Source organism: Myotis nattereri (assembly GCF_964212035.1).
Source record: "Myotis nattereri genome assembly, chromosome: 3".
In the NCBI taxonomy this organism is placed as follows: domain Eukaryota; kingdom Metazoa; phylum Chordata; class Mammalia; order Chiroptera; family Vespertilionidae; genus Myotis; species Myotis nattereri.
The window spans coordinates 140,163,457-140,183,747 of NC_138077.1; the positions used below are offsets into that span (position 1 = coordinate 140,163,457).

Sequence of the window (20,291 nt, forward strand, 5' to 3'; positions counted from 1 at the left end):
TCCTTTTTTTCTTTCTTTTTTTTTATTCTGGGCCAGCTTTAGCTCTGAGGCTTGGCTCCAGCTCTTAGGCCTCCGCTGCTGGAAGCAGGTATCCGGTTTGTTTGGGTTCTATAATTGAAACACTGTTTCAACTCCAGCTCTGAGATCCCGGCTGGCTGAAAGCAGGTTTCTGGGGTTTTGTTTAGCTTCTATATTTGTAACAATGTTTCAAACTGCAAGTTCAGAGGCTGGCAGCGGCAGGCGGGGAACATTGGCTTCTTCCGTCACTGAAGCAAGCAAGCCTCATGTTCACTTCAAGCTGCCTGGCAGCCGGCTGCCATCTTGGCTGGCAGTTAATTTGCATATTGCCCTGATTAGCCAATGGGAAGGGTAGCGGATGTATGGCTAATTACCATGTTTCTCTTTTATTAGATAGGATAGGAGATGGCGACGTAACCACGAAACGGTGTATGTCGAGCCTGATGTAACTCGAAGACTGTCTGTATATGTGTGGGTCTATTTCCAGGCTCTCTGTTATGTTTTGTTGATCCATGTTTATATTCTACTAATATTACACAGTCTTAATTACTTAATAAGTCTTAAAATTGGTCAGGATAATTCCTCACACTTTATTCTATTTTTTACCAGTTGCTTTAGACATGTTCATTTCTTTACCTTTCCATATAGATTTTGGAACTCATCTGTGTCTACAAAAAATTTTGCTGGGATTTTGATAGGGCTTTAATTTTAAACTTAAATGTCAGTTTGGTCTTCACGGACAGTGGGAGTGCAGTGGTGCTTTTTTACTGGTTTGTTGGTTGTATTGGAAGTCCAGGGTCCCTACTGGGCCTTCTGCTTCTATTCTGATGAGGTATATTGGGGTGCCTCACTATATCCTCATAAGGAAGACGTCAGGCCTCCCCACTTTGCCTTTGTGGCTTGTCTGGAGGTGGGACCATAGTTTTATGGGTTTCTTCTTCTTCTTCTTTTTTTTTTTTTGCAGAATGGTTATTGTCTAAAAGTTTTCTGCCTTGCTGGGCTGCCCCTTTTCTGGTTGTTTGACAAGAAAACAGACTTTTGTTTTTTTTTTTTTTATTTTCTGAGTTTGCTGGCACTTCTGGGTTGCTGGCTTCTTTAACTCCGTGTCTAGGAATAGGAGGCAAGCTCCCGCCCCCCCCCCCCCCCCCCCCGCGCCCCTAAGGAATTCACCATTTGGATTCCAAGGTTCCTAACCTGTCTTCCTTTTTCCCTCCACCTTTCGAAGTCTTCTTAAGTTTATTTTATATAAAATGTCCAGAGTTTTAATTGTACTTAGCAGGAGAAATAGGGAAAAGAATGTCTACTCTTATCTTCCTGGAAGCTGTGTCCACATTTTCTTTTCTTGATAATAAAAATTTTGAACATTCAGGAAAGTAGAATAGGAAATGAACACCAACATATCTAGTTTCTAGATTTAAGAGTTGTAAATGTTTCCCATATGTCTTTATCTAATTTTTTTGTTTTAGTAAATTATAGACATAATGCATTTCACCTCCAAACATTAAATATGCATCTCCAAAAATATAAGATTTTGAATAATATATATAATGTAATACAAATAATAAATATAAATTCAGTATAAAAAAATAAAGATTTTTAAACATAAGGACAGTACTTTATATTTAATGATTTATAGCAGTGATTTGAACTGGTGTGCTGCAAGAAGTTTTAAAGCATGCAAAACCAACCCTGGCTAGTATGGCTCAGTTCGTTGGGTATCATCCCATGAGATAGCCAATACAATGATAGCCATTTGTTATGAATTCCCTGTCTTGAACCATAAATATGTAGGTCATATAATAGAGTTGCATCTTATTGGTCATGTCCCATAATAAGTTTATGTCTGATTGGTTAATTCTTGATACCAGTAATCCTTATATACAAGTATAGGCATCTGATTTTTAAAAAAAGTAACTTTGGAACAAAAAGGATAGGTAATTACTATTATATTATTACTAAAGGCCCGGTGCATGCAAATTGTGCACTCCGGAGGGGTGGGTCCCTCAGCCCGCCTGCACCCTCTCACAGTCCGGGAGCCCTCAGTCGGACATCCTTAGCGCTGCCTCGGAGGTGGGAGAGGTTCCTGCCACCGCTGCTGCGCTCACCAGCTGTGAGCTCGGCTTCTGGCTGAGCTCTGCTCCCCCTGTGGGAGCACACTGACCACCCAGGGGCAGCTCCTGCATTAGCATCTGCCCCCTGGTGGTCAGTGTGTGTCATATCGACCGGTCATTCTGCTGTTCGGTCGATTTGCATATTAGAGTTTTATTATATAGGACTGGAGGCTCGGTGCATGAATTCATGCATGGGTGGGGTCCCTCTGGGTGGCCTGCAGGGATTGGGCCGAAAGCTGCAGTCCAATGCCACCTGCAGCTCCTACCTGCCGCTACCGCTCATCCCGGCCCCACTGTGCCTGCCGCACCCAATCAGTCCAGATTGGGAGAGGCTTGTACTGCCGCAGCAGCGCTCTCCAGCCATGAGCCCTGCACCTGGCGCTCTCCCAAAGGGAGTGGCCTATGGGATCTGGCTGAAACCGGCTCTCCGACAAACCCCGAAGGGTCCCGGATTGTGAGAGGGTGCAGGGCCAGGCTGAGGGACCCCACGGGTGCATGATCAGGCCAGGGAGGGGCCGTGGGAGGGCTCCAGGGCGTGTCTGGCCCATCTCGCTCAGTCCGGATCGACTGGACCCCAGCAGCAAGCTAACCTACCGGTTGGAGCATCTGCCCCCTGGTGGTCAGTGCATGTCATAGCGACTGCCTGCCCCCTGGTGGTCGGTGCACGTCATAGTGAGCGGTTGAGCAGCCTTAGCATATTATTAGCATATTACACTTTGGTTGTTAGGTTGTTCTGCTGTTCATTCTATTTGCATAATACCCTCTTATTATATAGGATTATTTTTGTAAATAAATCAAAGTTATACCTATTTTTTGTCAGATCAAGAATTTTGTAATTAGTTTATATGTGCCATGAGATTAAAAAGGTTGAAAATCACTGATTTATAGCACTATCCTAATATCTGATGCCTAGTTCATACTCTGATTTTTCAGTTGTTCCCCAAATGTCTTCCAGCTGGTTGGACAAAGTAATATCTAAACAAGAACATGAATTGCATTTAGTTGTTGCGCTTTTAAGTCTCCTTTGATCTTTAACAGTTCCTCTCCTGCTTTTTTCCTCCATGATACTGATTTGTTGAAGACATAGTTCCATTTGAATTTTGGAATGTCCCACTATCAGTAGGATTGGTCTGACTGTTTCCTTGTGTTTCTTTATCTTTGCATTTTCTGTAAACATGAAGTTAAATCTAAAGGCTTTATTGGATTCAAATTCAGCAAGGATATTTTATAGGTGATGCTATGTTAAGCAGATTTTCTGAGGGACTCATAAGTTTGTATCATTTATAACTTTTTTACATGATGAAGAAGATGCCTTCTGCATCCTGTGATACACTACTGGATGACATAGAAGATATTGTGTCACAGCAAGACTCAAAGCCACAAGATAGGCATTTTTCAAGAAAGCACATTGTTCCAAAGGCCCGAAGGCGAAATACCCAAAAATGTTTGCAAGAGGAAGATAGTCCACCAAGTGATAGGTAAGCTTTCTTTCTTTCTTTTTTTTTTTTTTAAACCAACATCATTCTAGGATAGTACTGGTTTATGTGATATGCATAATGTCTCTTTTAAAAATATGCTTGAACTTTTTAGAGGAAATATATAGATTTATTTATTTTTATTTGAATTAAAAAAATATTTTTATTGCTTTCAGAGAGGAAGGGAGAGGGAGAGAGAGATAGAAACATCAATGATGAGAGAGAATCATTGACCAGCTGCCTCCTGCACACTCCTGCTGGGAACAAGACCACAACCCCGGGCATATGCACATGACCGAATCAAACCTGGGACCCTTCCGTCTGGCCAGGGCAGAATGTTTTTTAATTTAGCAAAGTAATTGGTTTCAAAAAAAGGTGTCAAATTGCATGTTCCTTGAAGGCAGGGCCTAGGAAAGTGTTTGGCATATAGATAGGATCTTCTTCCCATCTCTTTGATGTTACTGTATCTGGTATGCACTTTTGTGTTACTTCCAAATTAAAATTTTTACTGGAATTTGTGGTTCTTATGAGACAGCGGTGTTTGTGCATTTGATTTTTCTTAGCAAATTTACAAATATTAATAGTTCAGGTAAAGGCATTAGGCACAAATGAATTATTGTGCTGTTTACTTTATTAGGTCTCTAGTGAAATTCTAATACAGTCTAGCCAGAAATGATTATGCAGTTGTATAGTTTTAATATCCCTATATTTATTTATTTAGTAAATTGTTGGAAGTTTTAATATACTTGATTATTTTGTTTGGAACATTACACTTTAAAAATCTATGGAGTTAAAATTTTCTGCTATTATAAAAATGACTGAAGTTTATCATATTTGTCCTGAATATGTCCTTAAGGTAATTTCTGTTTAATTATAAATTACTGGGTAATCCAATTTGAAAGTCCCCTTTCCCCCCTAAAACTATTTCATTTTTGAACTCTATTTTTATATAAGAAGTACTTTTAATGAATAGCTTGTGAATGGGTTTCAGTGAGTGTATTTTTTTTTCTTCATAATATGCCCAGAAATCCTCTAGTGCTTTTTATTTTAAAAATCCTTTAATGAGACTTACCTTTTCTTTTATTGATTGTTTAATAGCACTATTCCAGGCATACAGAAAATTTGGATACGAACATGGGGTTGTTCTCATAATAATTCAGATGGAGAATATATGGCTGGACAACTAGCTGCTTATGGATATAAAATTACAGGTAATGAGATCTGTGTAATGTATTTTATTGATTACATTTTTCAGAGCTAAGTTTTTTAGAATTATGTATTCTAGCTTTAGCAGTTGAGGGATATGTTAGCATAACTTAATGATTTTAAGGCAAAATAAAAAGATAACCCATTGCCTACATAACTATAGGTTTCATATTAAAAAAGAACTTTAGGAACTATTTTGAAATAAGTTTAGACTTACAGAGTAGTAGTAAAAGTATAGAGTTTGCATAGCCCTTCACCCATCTTCCCCTAATATTAACATTTTATGTAATTACAGTATAATTAATAAATTAACATTAGTACAATACTGTTATCTAAACTACGGATCTGTTTTGAATTTTACTGCTTTTTCCATTTATGTCCTTTTTCTCTTCCAGGATCCAATCTAGGATCTCATCTTCCATTGATTTGTTATGTCTTTTTCGTCTCCTCTAATCTGTGACAGTTCCTCAGTTTCTTCTTGTCTTTTATGATCTTGAACTGCTGAAGAAAACTGATTAGTTGTTTTGTAGGATATCTCTCAACTTAGGTTTGTCTGATGTTTTCTCATGGTTAGAATAAGGTTATGTATGCATTTTTTGGCCAGAAGAGTACAGAAGTGATAGTATATCCTTCTCAGTGCATCATATCAGGGGTTTCATAATGTCAGTATATCTTATTACTAGGTAACTAACCCTTGTCTGCCAGATTTCTCCACAGTAAAGTTAGTATTTTTCTAATGAATAAATACCCTGTTTCTCCTCAACCTTTTCTAATTCTATTATTTCTCTGTGGATCTTATCTATAACAGTTATTAGTGCATTATTTACTTAATGGTGATTTTCTGTTTTTTTCTTTTATCCACATTTATTAATTGGAATTCTTGTGTAAGGAAGAGCTATCCTTTCTCATTTACTTATATCAGTATGTCCTCATGGATAGTTTTTTATTCTGTGAGATGTAGTTTGGTATCAGCATTATTTATTTTGCTGCTCATTGTTCCAACTTTGGCCGTAGGACCTCGTTCAGGCTGACTCCTGGGTCTTCTCAACATGCCCCCCGTTCTTTATTGAGCATTTTCTTCTTTTCTGACACCTGAAGATGTCCTAGTTTCATATTTTCCCTTCCCCAGCCTTGGAAACAACCACTTTCCCCCAAAGCCCTGAACGCTTTCATTAGGAGAATGGTGTTTAGAAGTAGATTGAAGATCTGGACACTAGGTGTGCTCATTGCCACTGTGCTTTTAGGTCCTCTCCTGTGGACTGGAGATTATATATATATAATATACACACATACACACATCTATATCTGTTACTGTATTCAGTGGCACCATAATTTAAATGTGACAGGCAGTGACCCAGTGCTTGCTTAGTTCTCATGATATGAGGACATATTGGCATCCCTACTTTACAAGTGAGAATGGAGAGGTTGTGTCTTATCTTAAATCATACAGGAAATGAATTCTCTGTCACTCTAAGACACTGCTCTTAACCATTGTTCTACACCTCGAAGTTGCCTTTGCATATATAATGGGCAAGTCCTAGCTTCGAGATAGCATGTGAGAATTGGGGAGGACTGGAAACTTGCTTCTTTCACAGTATTGTTTTTTTTTACTAACTAAATGACCATATGTTATTAACTTTATGTTTTTGATAGCTTATTCTTTATTTTCTTTTAAAAGATTGATTTTAGAGAGGAAGGAAGAAGGAGAGAGAGAGAGACATCAATGATGACATAATCATCGATCGGCTGCCTACTGCATGCCCCCTACTGAGGATCAAACTCTCAACCCCGGGCATGTGCCCTGACTGGAAATTGAACCATGACCTCCTGGTTCATAGATCGACACTCAACCACTGAGCTATGCCAGTTGGGCTGATAGCTTATTCTTTAGACAGCAAAATTGGTCTTTAAAAATTAAAAAAAGAATTATTGATTTGAGAGAGAGAGAGAGAGAGAGAGAGAGAGAGAGAGAGAGAGAGAAACATTGATTTGTTGTTCCACTTATTTATGCATGCGTTGGTTGATTCATGTATGTGCCCTGACCGGGGATTGAATCTACAACCTTGGCATATTGGATGATGCTCTAACCAACAGAGCTACCTGGCCAGGGCACAAAATTGGTCTTAATAATTTTGTTTTTTTAAGATAAAATACTCAAAATATGGTTTTAGAATCACTTCTGTATTCATTAATAATTTTTAGTACAATTTAGGCTGGGCTTGCCTTAACACATTCTTAAGGATGCTAGTTGGAGTATTAAGAAAATAACCTTTGAAATAATTCCCTAAACATTAAAAAAATCAGAGTTTGACTTTTCCTAGGTAATATTAATTATCCAACACTTTACTTTACATTTTAATGCATTAGCAGTTTGTGTTTGGTTTTATAACTCTACTCTTTTTTTTTACAGTTTTCATAAAGGTCTATTTCATTATTGATGGGTAGCACATTTAACAGTTAAATACATTAAATAATGTACAGGTGACTGCAGGACTGCTGCATTGGTAACTAGATAAACAATTCAACTAGAAACCAGCTACTAAGTAACTGTCTACATACATATTTAAAACATAGTTTTTGTTTAGCTCATCCTGTTTTAATCACCTTCTTGTAGGGAAAAAAGCCTGCTGGTCACACTGGAAATAAATTTAGGCCAAATCTTTTGATATCCATTCCCAGAGATTGCTCTCAGCTGGATTAAGTCTCCAACTCCAGGGCAAGCCCCAGTTTGTGGCCACCGGAATTAATGCTCTTCCCATCTACCAGAGCAGACAGTATAAGCTTCACACCAGGCCTCAGAGTCTGAGTGTAGCCCACTCCAATTAAACTAGAGTTGTTGGCTTTTGCAGATATGGAAGCAGTGGGATCCAACTGATACTTAGCTGCAATACCAAAGCAAGTGCTGTTGGTACCTGAAGTCCAAGCAAGGTTTACTGAAGTGTCAAGATCTTCACATCCTTTCTGATAAACTGAGCCTCCAAATTCTGTCCAATCATTGACATCAGTGTGTAGCTGGAAGTCCCCAGTCCTATAGCCCACTGCAAAGTTATTCCATGTCAGCTTTGATTTGGCACTGTCCAAGGTCGTCTGGCATCCAGCAAGCCAGCCCTCGTAACCAAAGACAGCTGAACCATGGATTGCAGGTCCAGCAAAATCAAAGTCAACACCACATCCAAGGTTCATCCATTCCCTCTTGTAAGAAGACTTGATTTTACCACTTTTCTTTCCTGTGTTTGGTGAAAAGGTGTTATCAAGTGTCAGTTTCAAACCTTGACAGATCGGGTCTTCAATTGCGATTTCTGTTCCCAGAGTATTATCAGTGTTCCATTTCTCTGTGAAAGTCAGACCATACTCACACCATTTGTATTTGGTCTCCAAGGTCCCAGCAACTTTACCAGTGTCTGCATTAGATGAACCAGATGGTGAGAATTCCACGCCACTGCATGGCTTTGTTTTCACGTCCAGTTTCACCGACCCAAAGCCAAATCCTTTGTTGAAAATATCTCGGGCAGCTCTGCTGAGGTTAGCATATGATGGAGGAATACACATTGGCTGTGCGCAGCTCTGTCCGTAGGTCGCCATGGTGAGGTTGCGGGAAGAGGTGGTCTATTGATCTCCTGGGGGGACCATGCTACCGCTCCGTTTGCAGCTGCTCGACTTGATTGGCGTCAAGCTGCGGCTGCTGTGGTGGAGGGTGAAGTGAAGGAGACACCGTTCCGCCCTCTGCAACCCTAACTCTACTCTTTTATATGAAATTAGAGGCCTGGTCCATGAATTCGTGCACCAGTGTGGATCCTCGGCTTGGCCTGCGGGATCGGGCTGAAACCGGCTCTCTGACATGCCCTGAGGGGTCTCAGATTGTGAGAGGGCGCAGGCCAGGTTAAGGGACCCCACTGGTGCACAATCAGGGCTGGGGAGGTACGCGGGGAGGTTGGTTGGACAGCCGGGGAGGGACCGCGGGAGGGCTGCAAGGCATGTCCAGCCCATCATGCTCAGTCCTGATCGCTGGACCCCAGCAGCAAGCTAACCTACCAGTGGGAGCCTCTGCCCCCTGGTGGTCAGTGCATGTTATAGCAAGCGGTTGAGCAGCCTTAGCATATTACACTTTGATTGGTTGAACCGACAATCGACAACTGGACACTAAGCATATTAGGCTTTTATTATATGGGATAACAGTCCAAATGTGTTTGCACAAGAATATTAAGCTTTGTTATATACACCTAATTTTGGCTTCCTATTTAGGAATAGTAGAAAGGGAGAATTAAGGAAGCACTCCCAGAAGTGGGAAATACGTACAAAATAATGACTCCCTTAAGATGGATTTGAGAATGAGTTCTCCAATCTTCTTGTGCTAGGCTTTTTGATTCAATAAACCTTTTCTTCAGTACTCTGATCTGTTGAATATTGGCTTTTTCTTTGGAGCTTTTGGCACATGAATCTTGCACCTATTAACATTTTTTGGATCTCTTCAGAACCTCACAACTCTTATACGGTTTCAGCAAAGAACTCATAACCATTGCCTATCTCAATAAATAAATTATGGGCTCTCACCAAGTGACTTCATTTAGATATAGATTTGCTAGATTTATGTTAGAGATATGAAGAGAGAGAGAGGGGAGGGGAGGATGAGAGAGATGAGAGAGAGAGAGAGAGAGAGAGAGAGAGAGAATGAGAATGAGAAAGATTGGAGAGAGAGAGATGTTGGAGAGAGGTATGTTTAGTTTGTAGTCACATACGCTTGTGAATGAAGATAGCATGTGCCTTTTGGTTAGCGGGAAAAAATCCTTCACAAGGCCAGTAACTTAGATTCTAGTTCATAAACACACAAGAATAATGTGTGTTATATACATATGAAATATTTTTGATAAGCTTACCTCAGTCAGAATAGTGTGTTTAGCTTGGGTGCTCACAGTTTCAGAGAAATCATTTTAAAATTGCTGGGCTGTTACAATTCTTGATAGTTTCTTTGTATATTTGTGTATAGTTTATTCATTCAGCACATGTTTTCTGCACATGGTATGTGTTACAGGGTATAGTGCTGGGAGGTGTGAAGACATGAAAATGAACTAGACATGGTGTCTAGTGGACAAGAAATTTATTGTCTTCTGCAAGAAAAAGCCTGCATATTGTATGTTATATCTTAGCAGTTATTTTAGTAAATGGTCAAGCTTTAATGTTCTTTTATTTTTTATAATACAGGGAAGTAGGGCCTGCTTCATTAAAGGAGCATTTCCAATTTATATTTTGGAAATGCTTCATGACAATGTCAAGTCAGATTATAACATCTTATGTTTAAATCAAGAAAATTAATATGTCTTTGTAGGAACAAATAAACACTAGTTTATTTGGTATTGGAGCTAGTATTATAATGGAATGTCTGTGGTGTAAGCATATTTTCTGGACCTGGCTATTTAATTTGAAGTTGCTTTAAATTTTAAGACTTAGGTCAGTGGGACATATTAGATTGCTAATATGAAAGTGCTTGCGTAATGACTACATTCAAGGACAACACTTGTGATCAGTAGAATTTTAAGGACATTAAAGTTGCACTTTTCATCTGGACTTGGAAATTACATAAAGTATAAGTGCATATAAAATTTCTTAAAGAAACAATGACTGCTCTCTTATTTCAGTTTTAAGAACTGGTGACTGTAACATTACACATTGATATCTTGAGTTTATCTTTATAATAAAGTATGTTAAAATAAGGAGTAGATTAATTCTGTGGGAAGCTGAAAAGGCAGTAGATTTCAACTTTTTCAGAATGTAACTAAATGAAAAACATATTATACTTCTCTTAGGTGACAATGTTTTGTGCAGGCTAGTTCTACATAAACAGGATTTTTGTACGTATTTTCAGATAAGGGAGCTGAATTGGTTGAAAGCTACTCTGTATTAGAAATTTCATGTAAGTTATTGCAAGTATACAATGAAATAACTTTGGCCTACGTTTCCGCATATTTCAAGACGAGGTGATTGAAACTGGGAAAGGAAGACACATGACCTATATACAGTGCCATGCAGCTAATATATGCTGAAACTGACCCCCAGACATATCTGTTATCTGTCACCATAGCCTCTGCTTCTTTGCACTATGCTGTGTAGTCTCTCAAAGTTGATAATTTAAAGCCATTTTAAATAGAAATGTAATATTAATGGCTTTTATTAGAGTAGTTTTTTTTTTTGCCCATTGTTTTAAAATTTCTTCTCTTTTAGAAGTTATTGACATATGACCCTTATTAGAACTCCCCTCTTTTCAAAAAAAGTATTTTTATTGATTTCAGAGAGGAAGGGAGAGTGAGAGATAGAAACATCAGTGATGACAGAGAATCATCAATTGGCTGCCTCTTGCATGCCCCCACCTGGGATTGAGCCTGCCATGTGCCCTGACTGGGAATTGAACTGAGACTTCCTGGTTCATAGGTTGATGCTAAACCACTGAGCCACACTGGCCGGGCACTCCCCTCCAGCCTCCTCCCTCCCCCCCCCATTTTTTTTTTGCTGGGGCGGGGGGCGACAGAAGAGAGAAGATGGTATGTACCACTGGACTCCATACCACAGGAGCATTCTCAGTTTATTAATTTCAGCACTGAATTAGGAGTTGGAAGTAAGCGCTTCTTTTTGTTATGGAGAGCAGTGTCAGCTAAGAGCTACGTAGTCCATTCTCACCTTCTTAATTCCAGATGTAAAGTGATCTACCAGTAGAACATAAATATATCATCATCTTGATTTTTGTGTTTTTCTTGAATCTCTAGTGAATTCAATGAAAAGAATCATCCACTGTCTTAGTACAGGGCTCTTCACTTTTCTTTCACATGTACCTCCTTAATACAGTCTTGTTTGTTTTTTTTTTTGTTTGTTTTTTTACCATCACTATGACTATTACATATGTATAGTATCTTAACAGTTTGTAAAACATGTTCATATTTATTGCTAATTTCTTATAGCTTGTACCTGAAGAAACAGACAGGAAAGGACTTTGTTAACCTAGGCTTTTAAAAACTGATTAAATATATTCTGATATTTAGATTCTGACTTAAATTATATCTATTAGGAATAAGTATTTATGAGATGTTTAGTTATATGCTGAATAGAACATTTTTCTTAATGTAACCCAGAGTTTCCTTGCTGAAATTCTTTATTCTTTAGCCAAAAGTGATGCCTTTTATCTGAAGGTTCTGAAGTCCATCTGAATTATAGTGAAAAGTAAATACTGTTCTGATCATTTGCAGTGTCTGCAATGCAAGTGGTGACCATCAGCTTATAAAGTTGAACCTTCGCATTTCTAAAGCTCACAAGTTAAACAGAGAAAGGTTATATAAAAGAGAAACGAAGCCTTTCATGTACATTAAAATGGCAGCAATATCTGTTGATCTGTAGAATGACCTCCTTATGTGGGCATTTCAGGCTGTTTTTATAAGCTTTTACTATCTGTATATATCCTTTGTGCTGAAAAACTATAGTCTTAAGATTATAATTAAAAGTACTGCTTAACTTGCCAGTAATTCACTTCACCTTCCCTTCCTAGTTATTGTGGAAATAAATTTTTTTGCGTGAACTACTAAAAATATTCTTCACAAGTCTTAATTTTTTTCTAGTTATTTTTGCCACTGTTATTTTATATAGAAAGTTGAGAATTTTATTAAAATCTGACTTTGTGTGAGCATCTGACAGCAGAGCTGTAGTAGAAATAGACATTTTTCAGGGTGTGGCTTCCAACAAAAGAGTGGTGTAGTGAATGTGCAGGGAGGACAATGGTTACTGGATCACTGAGCTGTATTCCTTCTATCAACTCTCTCCAAGAAACTCAATTTTCAAGGACAGGAGTCTTCAAGAGGTTTGGTAGCTTCCTTACCTTTTATCTCCTCAGACAACTAAAGCAGAACAGCTGACAATGTTAGAATTTGGAGATATTTCGATGTAAATGAGACCTCTAGGCATACTGCACTGCAGTATGTATGATCAGTAACTGAGTGGACACAGTGAGCGTATGACCCAGACAGCCTTTTTTTTTTTTTTTTTTTTTAACCAGACCTTGTGTTATAATAGATGTAGTTTTGGAATCCTGTAGTAGGAATTATGGAATGGCTAGCCTGAGCTGGGACAGATTCTTTTGTGATCTCAGAAGGAATTGAGTAAAAATTTGCTCTTCACACCACATTTCCCTTTTCTTGAGGAAAGTAGGTTGGCAGTGGTGACAAAGTAAAAGATGCATTGGCTGAAGCTGAGGAAGGTGAGCAGCAATTTAACGGGGTTAAGATATGTTTTTTAAAGTGGAAATTGCAGAGGACAGACTTGATTTTTTAAATAAAACCAAAGGCTGAAATGAAAATCAATATAAGAGAATTAATTAGTGTGGTGCATGTGTGTGTGCATGCATGTGTGTGTGTGTGTGTGTGTGTGTGTGTGTGTGTGAATGGAAGAATCCATCATTTGGAAGGATGTAGACAAATTTAACTGAAAAACTATTTACAGTATATGTAATTGGGCCTTAAAAATGCTTCAATTTGGAAGGTAATTGACATATATATATTTGATTGCCATTATGTTATGCATAACTTTCTGGAAAACTTTCACTGTTACTTTTGTGACTTCAGGGATAAATACATCTCGTAGAAGTATATTAACGTTGGGTTTGTCACCTAAAAGTGGAGCTGAATATGTACTTTATTAAGGAAAGCATTGTGGTAAATAAAGATATTGCATAGCTTCATTGGCATATTGTGATAAGTTTTTTCCTATATTTAAAAATTTTTATTCATTTTTCAAGAAAGTATTTCCTTATTTTCATTTCTCTATCCTTTTCCCTATCTTTTATTTACTTATTTATTTTTATATATTTGTATTGATTTCAGAGAGGAAGGGAGAGGGAGAGAGAGATAGAAACATAAATGATGAGAGAGAATCATTGGTCGGCTGCCTCCTGCACTCCCCCTACTGTGGATTGAGCCTGCAACCCAGCATGTATCCTTGACTGGAGTCGAACCTGGGACCCTTCCGTCCACCCGCCAACTCTCTATCCACCAAGCCAAACCAGCTAGGGCTATTTTTAAAAATTGTAAACAACTTTATTGAAGTACAACTTCCATTATATTTAATCATAAAACCCATTTACCTATACAGTCTTAAAAAGGAGGTTGTCTTTACTTTAAAATGAGTTCAAGATGACTGAGAAATGGGAGGGCATTGCTTTTCATTACATAAGGAATTATATGCCTTATAATAAAAAACTGAAAAAAACTCTTTACAAGTTCCTAAAATGTAAATTAAATATGCTAAAATTTTCTTTATATTTTGCAATCTTTTAGTAGAATGAAACATTTCTTTGGATAATTTAATTTGAATAGTGTTTAAAATAAATAAAAAAATTTAAATAAAATGGGCATTTGTACTAGTATGTCTTCTTGGGAAAAGTGTTTATTCAGGTCCTCTACATTTTTTAATTGGATTGTTGGCTTGGTGTTGAGTTGTATGAGTTCTTTTATATATTTTGGATATTAATCCCTTGTCAGAGCTGTTGTTTGTAAATATTTTCTCCCATTTAATTGGTTGCCTTTTTATTTTGTTGGTAGTTTCTTTTGCTGTGCAAAGCATTTTAGTTTGATATAGTCCCATTCGTTTATTTTTGCCTTTGGGGTCAGATTCATAAAATCTTCTCTAAGACCAAGGTTTATAAGTTTAGTACCCGTGTTTTCTTCTATGTAATAATTTGTTTCAGATCTTATATTTAGGTCTTTGATCCATTTTGCATTAATTTTTGTACATGAGAATGCTACTCAGCTATATGAAAATATGAAATACAAAATACTGCCATTTGTGACAACATGGATGGACCTTGAGAATATTATTGCTAAACGAAATAAGTCAGTCAGAAAAAGCTAAGAACCATCTGATTTCATTTATATGTGGGATATTAAAAAATCTAATGGACACAGACATGCTCCTCTTTTCCATAGGAGGTGACTGAGGTGGGAGTTTTTGACTCTAAAGAAACATTGGTGACCAGTGGGAAGTGGGGTGGAGGGTAGTAAAGTGTAAAGTATCGAAATACAAGGTGACAGAAGATGATTTGACTTTGGATGTTACACACACAATGTTATATACAGACCATGTATCATGGAAATCTACACTTGAAACCTATATAATCCTATTAACCAATGTCACCTCTATAAATTTAATAAAAAAATAAAAAATAAAAAAAACAAAAAAAAACATGGCCAGGTGATAAATTATCATGAAAGCTTCACTTAAAAATCTATTTTGTTGTCATATTTGGTCTTGGGAATAAACATTTTTTTGAGATGTTAACACTTTGTGTAAATAGTGTTGTTTCTTTTTGGTCTTAATTAAAAATTTTAGTGGCTTTGGATGAAAGAAATGATGTAGTTTTAGCTCTTGGACAATAGATGGCAGTATTTTATTACATGATCACTGCAGCTATAACATACATGAAAAGTGAATTTCATGGTACAAATAATCTTTTGATAAAATTATTTGATGTCATTAAATTAGTTAACACTTTATTTTTATTTATTTATTGCTTTTGAAACTGTTTACTAGTATTTATATATTTATATAAGAATTGAACAACTAGACCTTTGCAGAGGCAGCATGATCCTGTGCAGGTATCAGTCTGCAGTATGATGTTGGAGACCAGATGTGAAACAATTCAGTCATTGACTTGCTTCTTGATATCTTCGTTGCTCTGTTGCCCTGACTATGCTTGTCCTAGAACAGTGATGGCGAACCTATGACACGCGTGTCAGAGGTGACATGCGAACTCATTTTTTTGGTTGATTTTTCTTTGTTAAATGGCATTTAAATATATAAAATAAATATCAAAAATATACATCTTTGTTTTACTATGGTTGCAAATATAAAAAAATTTCTATATGTGACACGGCACCAGAGTTAAGTTAGGGTTTTTCAAAATGCCGACACGTTGAGCTCAAAAGGTCCGCCATCACTGTCCTAGAATGTGGTCCTTGTCCTCTTTCCCATAGGAGGCGACTGAGGTGAGAGTTTTTGACTCTAAGGACAAACATGTGTTACTTTACCATTAGATTGCTTTCATGCTTCACTAAAATCTAACCTTCACATAAAATGCAACTTGAATTGCTTATTAATCCCCAAATCTGTTACATGTATTTAGGTTAAAGAGGCTTAATATTAAAAGAGGATGGAGTAAACTACAGCCCTTAAAAGTGTCCCACCCATTTCTACGTTACCAGCATGTGTTGATGGTTAATTTAAGGGGAGCTGATTTGAATATCAGCCATTTTGAGACACTTTCCTTTTAGTCCTTCCTTCAGTGTAGCTTGATGATTCTCAAATTTAAGAATTTCTATGAATTTAGTATTATGTACATAGATCAATGTATATTATATATATGTGATTTAAAGGCCTTTTTTTTTGCAGTAATTGTGACTGTACATTAGATCACCTAATCTGATTATTTTAGATCCTTACTCCTTCTATGCACTGTAGCTCTGCTTACACTGCTGCCATTCAGCTCATTTCCCCTGTCTTAGAGACACAGAGAGAGTGGTACCCTCGCTAGTTCCAATCTTAGAGTAATTTATCTGTTTTATATTATCTCTCCCAAGGCATGTGAGTTCCTTCTATCTTAGTCATCTTTACTTTTGACATGTCAGAGAGATTGTTGATAAGTGATGAAGAGCAGACTGTAGTCAGCTATTAATATTAAGCCAAACAGTAAAACCAGCTGTTGTATTAGGTATATGATTTTGAGCAAATGACAGTATTTCTGTGCTTTAATATCCTCATATGTTTCATGAAGATGACAGTCGTAGTCCTTTCTAAAGATTAAATGTTAGTACATGTAAAGTGTTCAATTTGTGCTTGTTGTTATTACCATCCTTAAGCATAGTGCCTGGCACAAAATAGGAATTCAGGGTATTTTTGTGTGTGTTAGTGAAGTAAAAACAATTTTTTGATTATAATGTTTCAAAGTAACTTTATTCTTATCTTTGTAGCAGAATTAAAAAAGTATACTCTAAAGGTTAAGTAAATGTGGTTTGTGTGTCTGTGCGTGTGTGAATCCCTTTAGTTTTCCAGTGGAATCCCATTTAGGTGGCTGTCAAGTGCAGTCTCAAACTTGACATGTCTTGGATAAGATCCTCATACTATCACTTTTCCTGACATGGGCACTACAAGTTATATTGAATCAGAAATCTAATTTAATCTACTCTTATTAAATTGGAAGAAGTAATTGCTTTCAATTTAATGGGATTGATTCAATATTAGAAATTTTGATGTTCCTTCAAACTTAATAAAATTGGTTACATATTTTTCCATGTATTTGTGTATATGCCTGTGTACTTGCAGAGAGAAGTGTTCTTGGAGTATGACTTTTGTCCAAATGTTGAGTTATTTGCAACAATGGCTAACGGGGCATAGTGTAAGGGTGGCAATGAGAATGGCCCTTTCTCATTCTTTTTTCCCTTTCTACTCAGGGAATAAGGCAGAAATAAATAAAACTAAGGCCTTCAAAATGAGATTTTTTTTTCATCCATTCAGAAATAGGGGAAGGAAAATCAGAGTCTCTAGAGAAGATCTGGGATGTGGTTTATTCTTGAGGGTGAGCATCCAGTCCTAATGACGAAAAAGGAGCTGTAGGTGAAACAAAATCCTTTAAAAATATCTTTTTACTATTATATTTAATATTTCCCTCTAAATCATTTTTAGAAATAGCTGTTTATCATTTTTCTTGTATTATACTGTGTTTTTTCTTGAATATCTTATGAACAAGAGGAATATCTTATCTAATGCCCTAAATACATTTCTGAGTTAATGTCTCATGATTGCATTTGATCATGGAGCTCTGTTCCACAGAAGGTGTAGTACCTTGGCCCATCCCTCTGGCTCACTCTTTGCCCTTCTTTTAGTGTTCAGTACCATTTTAGCTACCATCGTATTAGCTATTGTCTTCTTTCTTGATTCTTTTTGAGTTGCTACATAATTTAAGATGGAATCATTACTTATTAACTGTGAATTTGAAATCTGCTCTGTAAAGAACTTGATGATTGCATGCAATTTGAGTAAAATTTATAGCGAAAGTGAACCAAAGATAAAGATAAATGTTTTCTTTTTTCCATGTGGGTGCTGAATTGTTAGCTAGCTAATAAAAATAAGGAACTGTGAGGATGTTATAGCATAAATATGTTACAGTCTAATAAAACCATTCAGGAAATCACTGACAGATGTAAGCGTGGAAGACACTGACAATGGTATACAGACATCTAAATGTAAGATCAAATTTAGGCAAATAAGTTTTAGGGAGAGCATTTGAAGCTTATCATTTCCATCTCATTTGTAGCAGGTTTTTTTATCTTGTGATTGAGGTAAGTTGCAAATCAATGCAAGCTGTAAACAAGGGTTATTTTTCCTGGAAAAGAAAAAGAAAGAAGCCTTTGCAGTTTTAAACACATTTCCCCCCCATTAGCATAGAGATAGGAAGAATACTGTATTAAATGAAGAGTTTTTGCGTTTGTGAAGTGTAAACAGCTATGTGAATATAGTCAATATTTTGTGTATTATTCATGTAGTACTTTAAACAAATATCTTTTTCTTGCAAGTGTATACAAAATACATTGTAAAAAAATACAATCTTAAGCAACACAGAAGTGTGTGCATTGTTTGTAACAGGATAATTATGGGATTTGACTCATTATATAATATTTAAGGAATTAATGTTGGAATATAAAAACTAGCAATTTTGAGCCAGTAATGGCTCAACTGTTTTTAATTGAGGGATGTTTGGACCAGTCATTAGCATTTTCTAAGCCTCTGTTTACTTTGAAATGAAATGATGCCCTCCCAACTTCATGAAATTGAAATGAAAGCATATAAAAATGAAATAATATTTTAGTTCTTGAAAATATTTATAAGTTTAAAAATAAATCATTACTTATTAAAGCTTTAACACTATTAAATTATAAATTGATGCCTTTTGAATTCCTTTGTTTACTTTCATCTGTTACATTAAATTTATATTTGTACAATTTAGGAGCTCAATTCCTAAATATACCAAAAGGTGGCACTGTTTACCTATGTTTAATATTTTGCTTTTTGATGAAAAAATGTTAGATGTTTTATCTGCAAATGTATTAAATTGAGGTTATATTTTTTTACATTTAATTTTCTGTTTTCTAAGTGGTTCTTTAATTCATGTAATGTTTACTAGGACCAGGTTTCATTTTTATTTCGAAATGGTTTGGAATTTCAGATATTTAACAATCATTTTTTAGACATAAACTCCTGTATAATCCAGTATAATTAATGATAAAACCTTGTATTAATGTGACAGCTAATGTTTCATGGAAAACATAGTTGCTTTTGTATAGCAAAAACCATTAATTTTTTAGGCCTCTAAAAACAATCCAGTGATTAAAACATAACAGCCATAAATAAAGGATTTGTGTGGCCTTTTGGTCACACCACATAGGTTTATCTATTCTGGAGTGTTATTTTATGTTAAAAGTACCTTTGAAAATTTAGCAAAACCTTTCATTGTTTGAATTTACTACTGGCAGTGGTGTGATAAAAGAAAATCCAAGTTTTATGAATAGCTTCTTTAGTTGAGAAATATAAAGATTAGATAATAGGACTTGAAGTAAGGAATATTTATATAGCACTGTGTGGTGAATACACTTACTATACAGTTGGGTGAAAATCTCCTGATTGTTCATTCATAGAGTATATTACAACCAACAAGCTTTATGACCCAAGCAAGATAATACAAGTAGCTTATTTTTATGTCAATTAAACCTATCTATAGTTGTTTTTTTTAATACAAGTAGAATCTGCCAATGGTTTTTACTGGAAGTAGAAAAGTATAAAATGCTTCTGGCACTAATATAAAATGCTTGACTCTTGTTTTGAGGCTATCTAAGATAATTTCAAGTGTGTTTTCACTGTTTCAACTCAATATAACTTGTATGCTTCAGTTTTTGTTATTTTTCCTTAAATATCACTTTTAAGGTACTAATCCCTAGAAATAAAGAGTTTACATCTTTTTCCATTACAAAACTAAACTTCATAACTCTGAAGTGACTGTCTTTTACTAAATGTATGTAGTTTGGGGGGAAGTTGGGGAGAACGTTTTGCAGTTAGTAGTTTGTCTTATGATCAGGTCAGTGTATTATGTGCTTTTAGGTCATACCACATAGGTTTTTCTATTCTGGAGTGTTATTTTATGTTAAAAGTATCTTTGAAAATTTAGCAAAATCTATATTTAAATGTTCACTCTTATTGCTGCCTTTGTTGATGTTGGTAATATGATACATATGTGATTTGTCTTAATTGTTTAAAAATGCATAATTAAAGGAGGATTTGATTATTCAGCAACTGTTCCAGTAGCTAAAGACTATCATTTAGACATTTTCTTTCAGTATTTGACAACTGTTATGTGAGCTATAAGTAGTATGAAAAATAGAAGGAATGTATTGTGACACTTGTC

General features: G+C 36.2%; 2 protein-coding genes across 4 annotated transcripts in view; one reads left to right on the plus strand and one right to left on the minus strand.

The window, feature by feature from the left end:
* CDKAL1 (CDKAL1 threonylcarbamoyladenosine tRNA methylthiotransferase) overlaps positions 1-20,291 on the plus strand; it is a gene marked incomplete at its 5' end in the record, with an annotated part of 671,369 nt that overhangs the window by 16,572 nt on the left and 634,506 nt on the right. The window contains 2 exons of one of the 3 annotated variants that reach the window (XM_081086812.1): positions 3,435-3,607; positions 4,703-4,815. In XM_081086812.1, coding sequence (XP_080942938.1) covers positions 3,438-3,607; positions 4,703-4,815 — 283 coding nt within the window. Of the gene's footprint in view, positions 1-3,428; positions 3,608-4,702; positions 4,816-20,291 lie in introns of those variants that run through there. The other 2 variants (XM_081086813.1, XM_081086811.1) reach the window with 2 other exon arrangements.
* LOC308516354 (non-selective voltage-gated ion channel VDAC2-like) lies at positions 7,508-8,392 on the minus strand (the record flags this gene model as incomplete). The annotated part of the gene is made up of 1 exon (XM_081087304.1): positions 7,508-8,392. The coding sequence occupies one exon, from the start codon at positions 8,390-8,392 to the stop codon at positions 7,508-7,510; it is 885 nt and encodes a 294-aa protein (XP_080943430.1).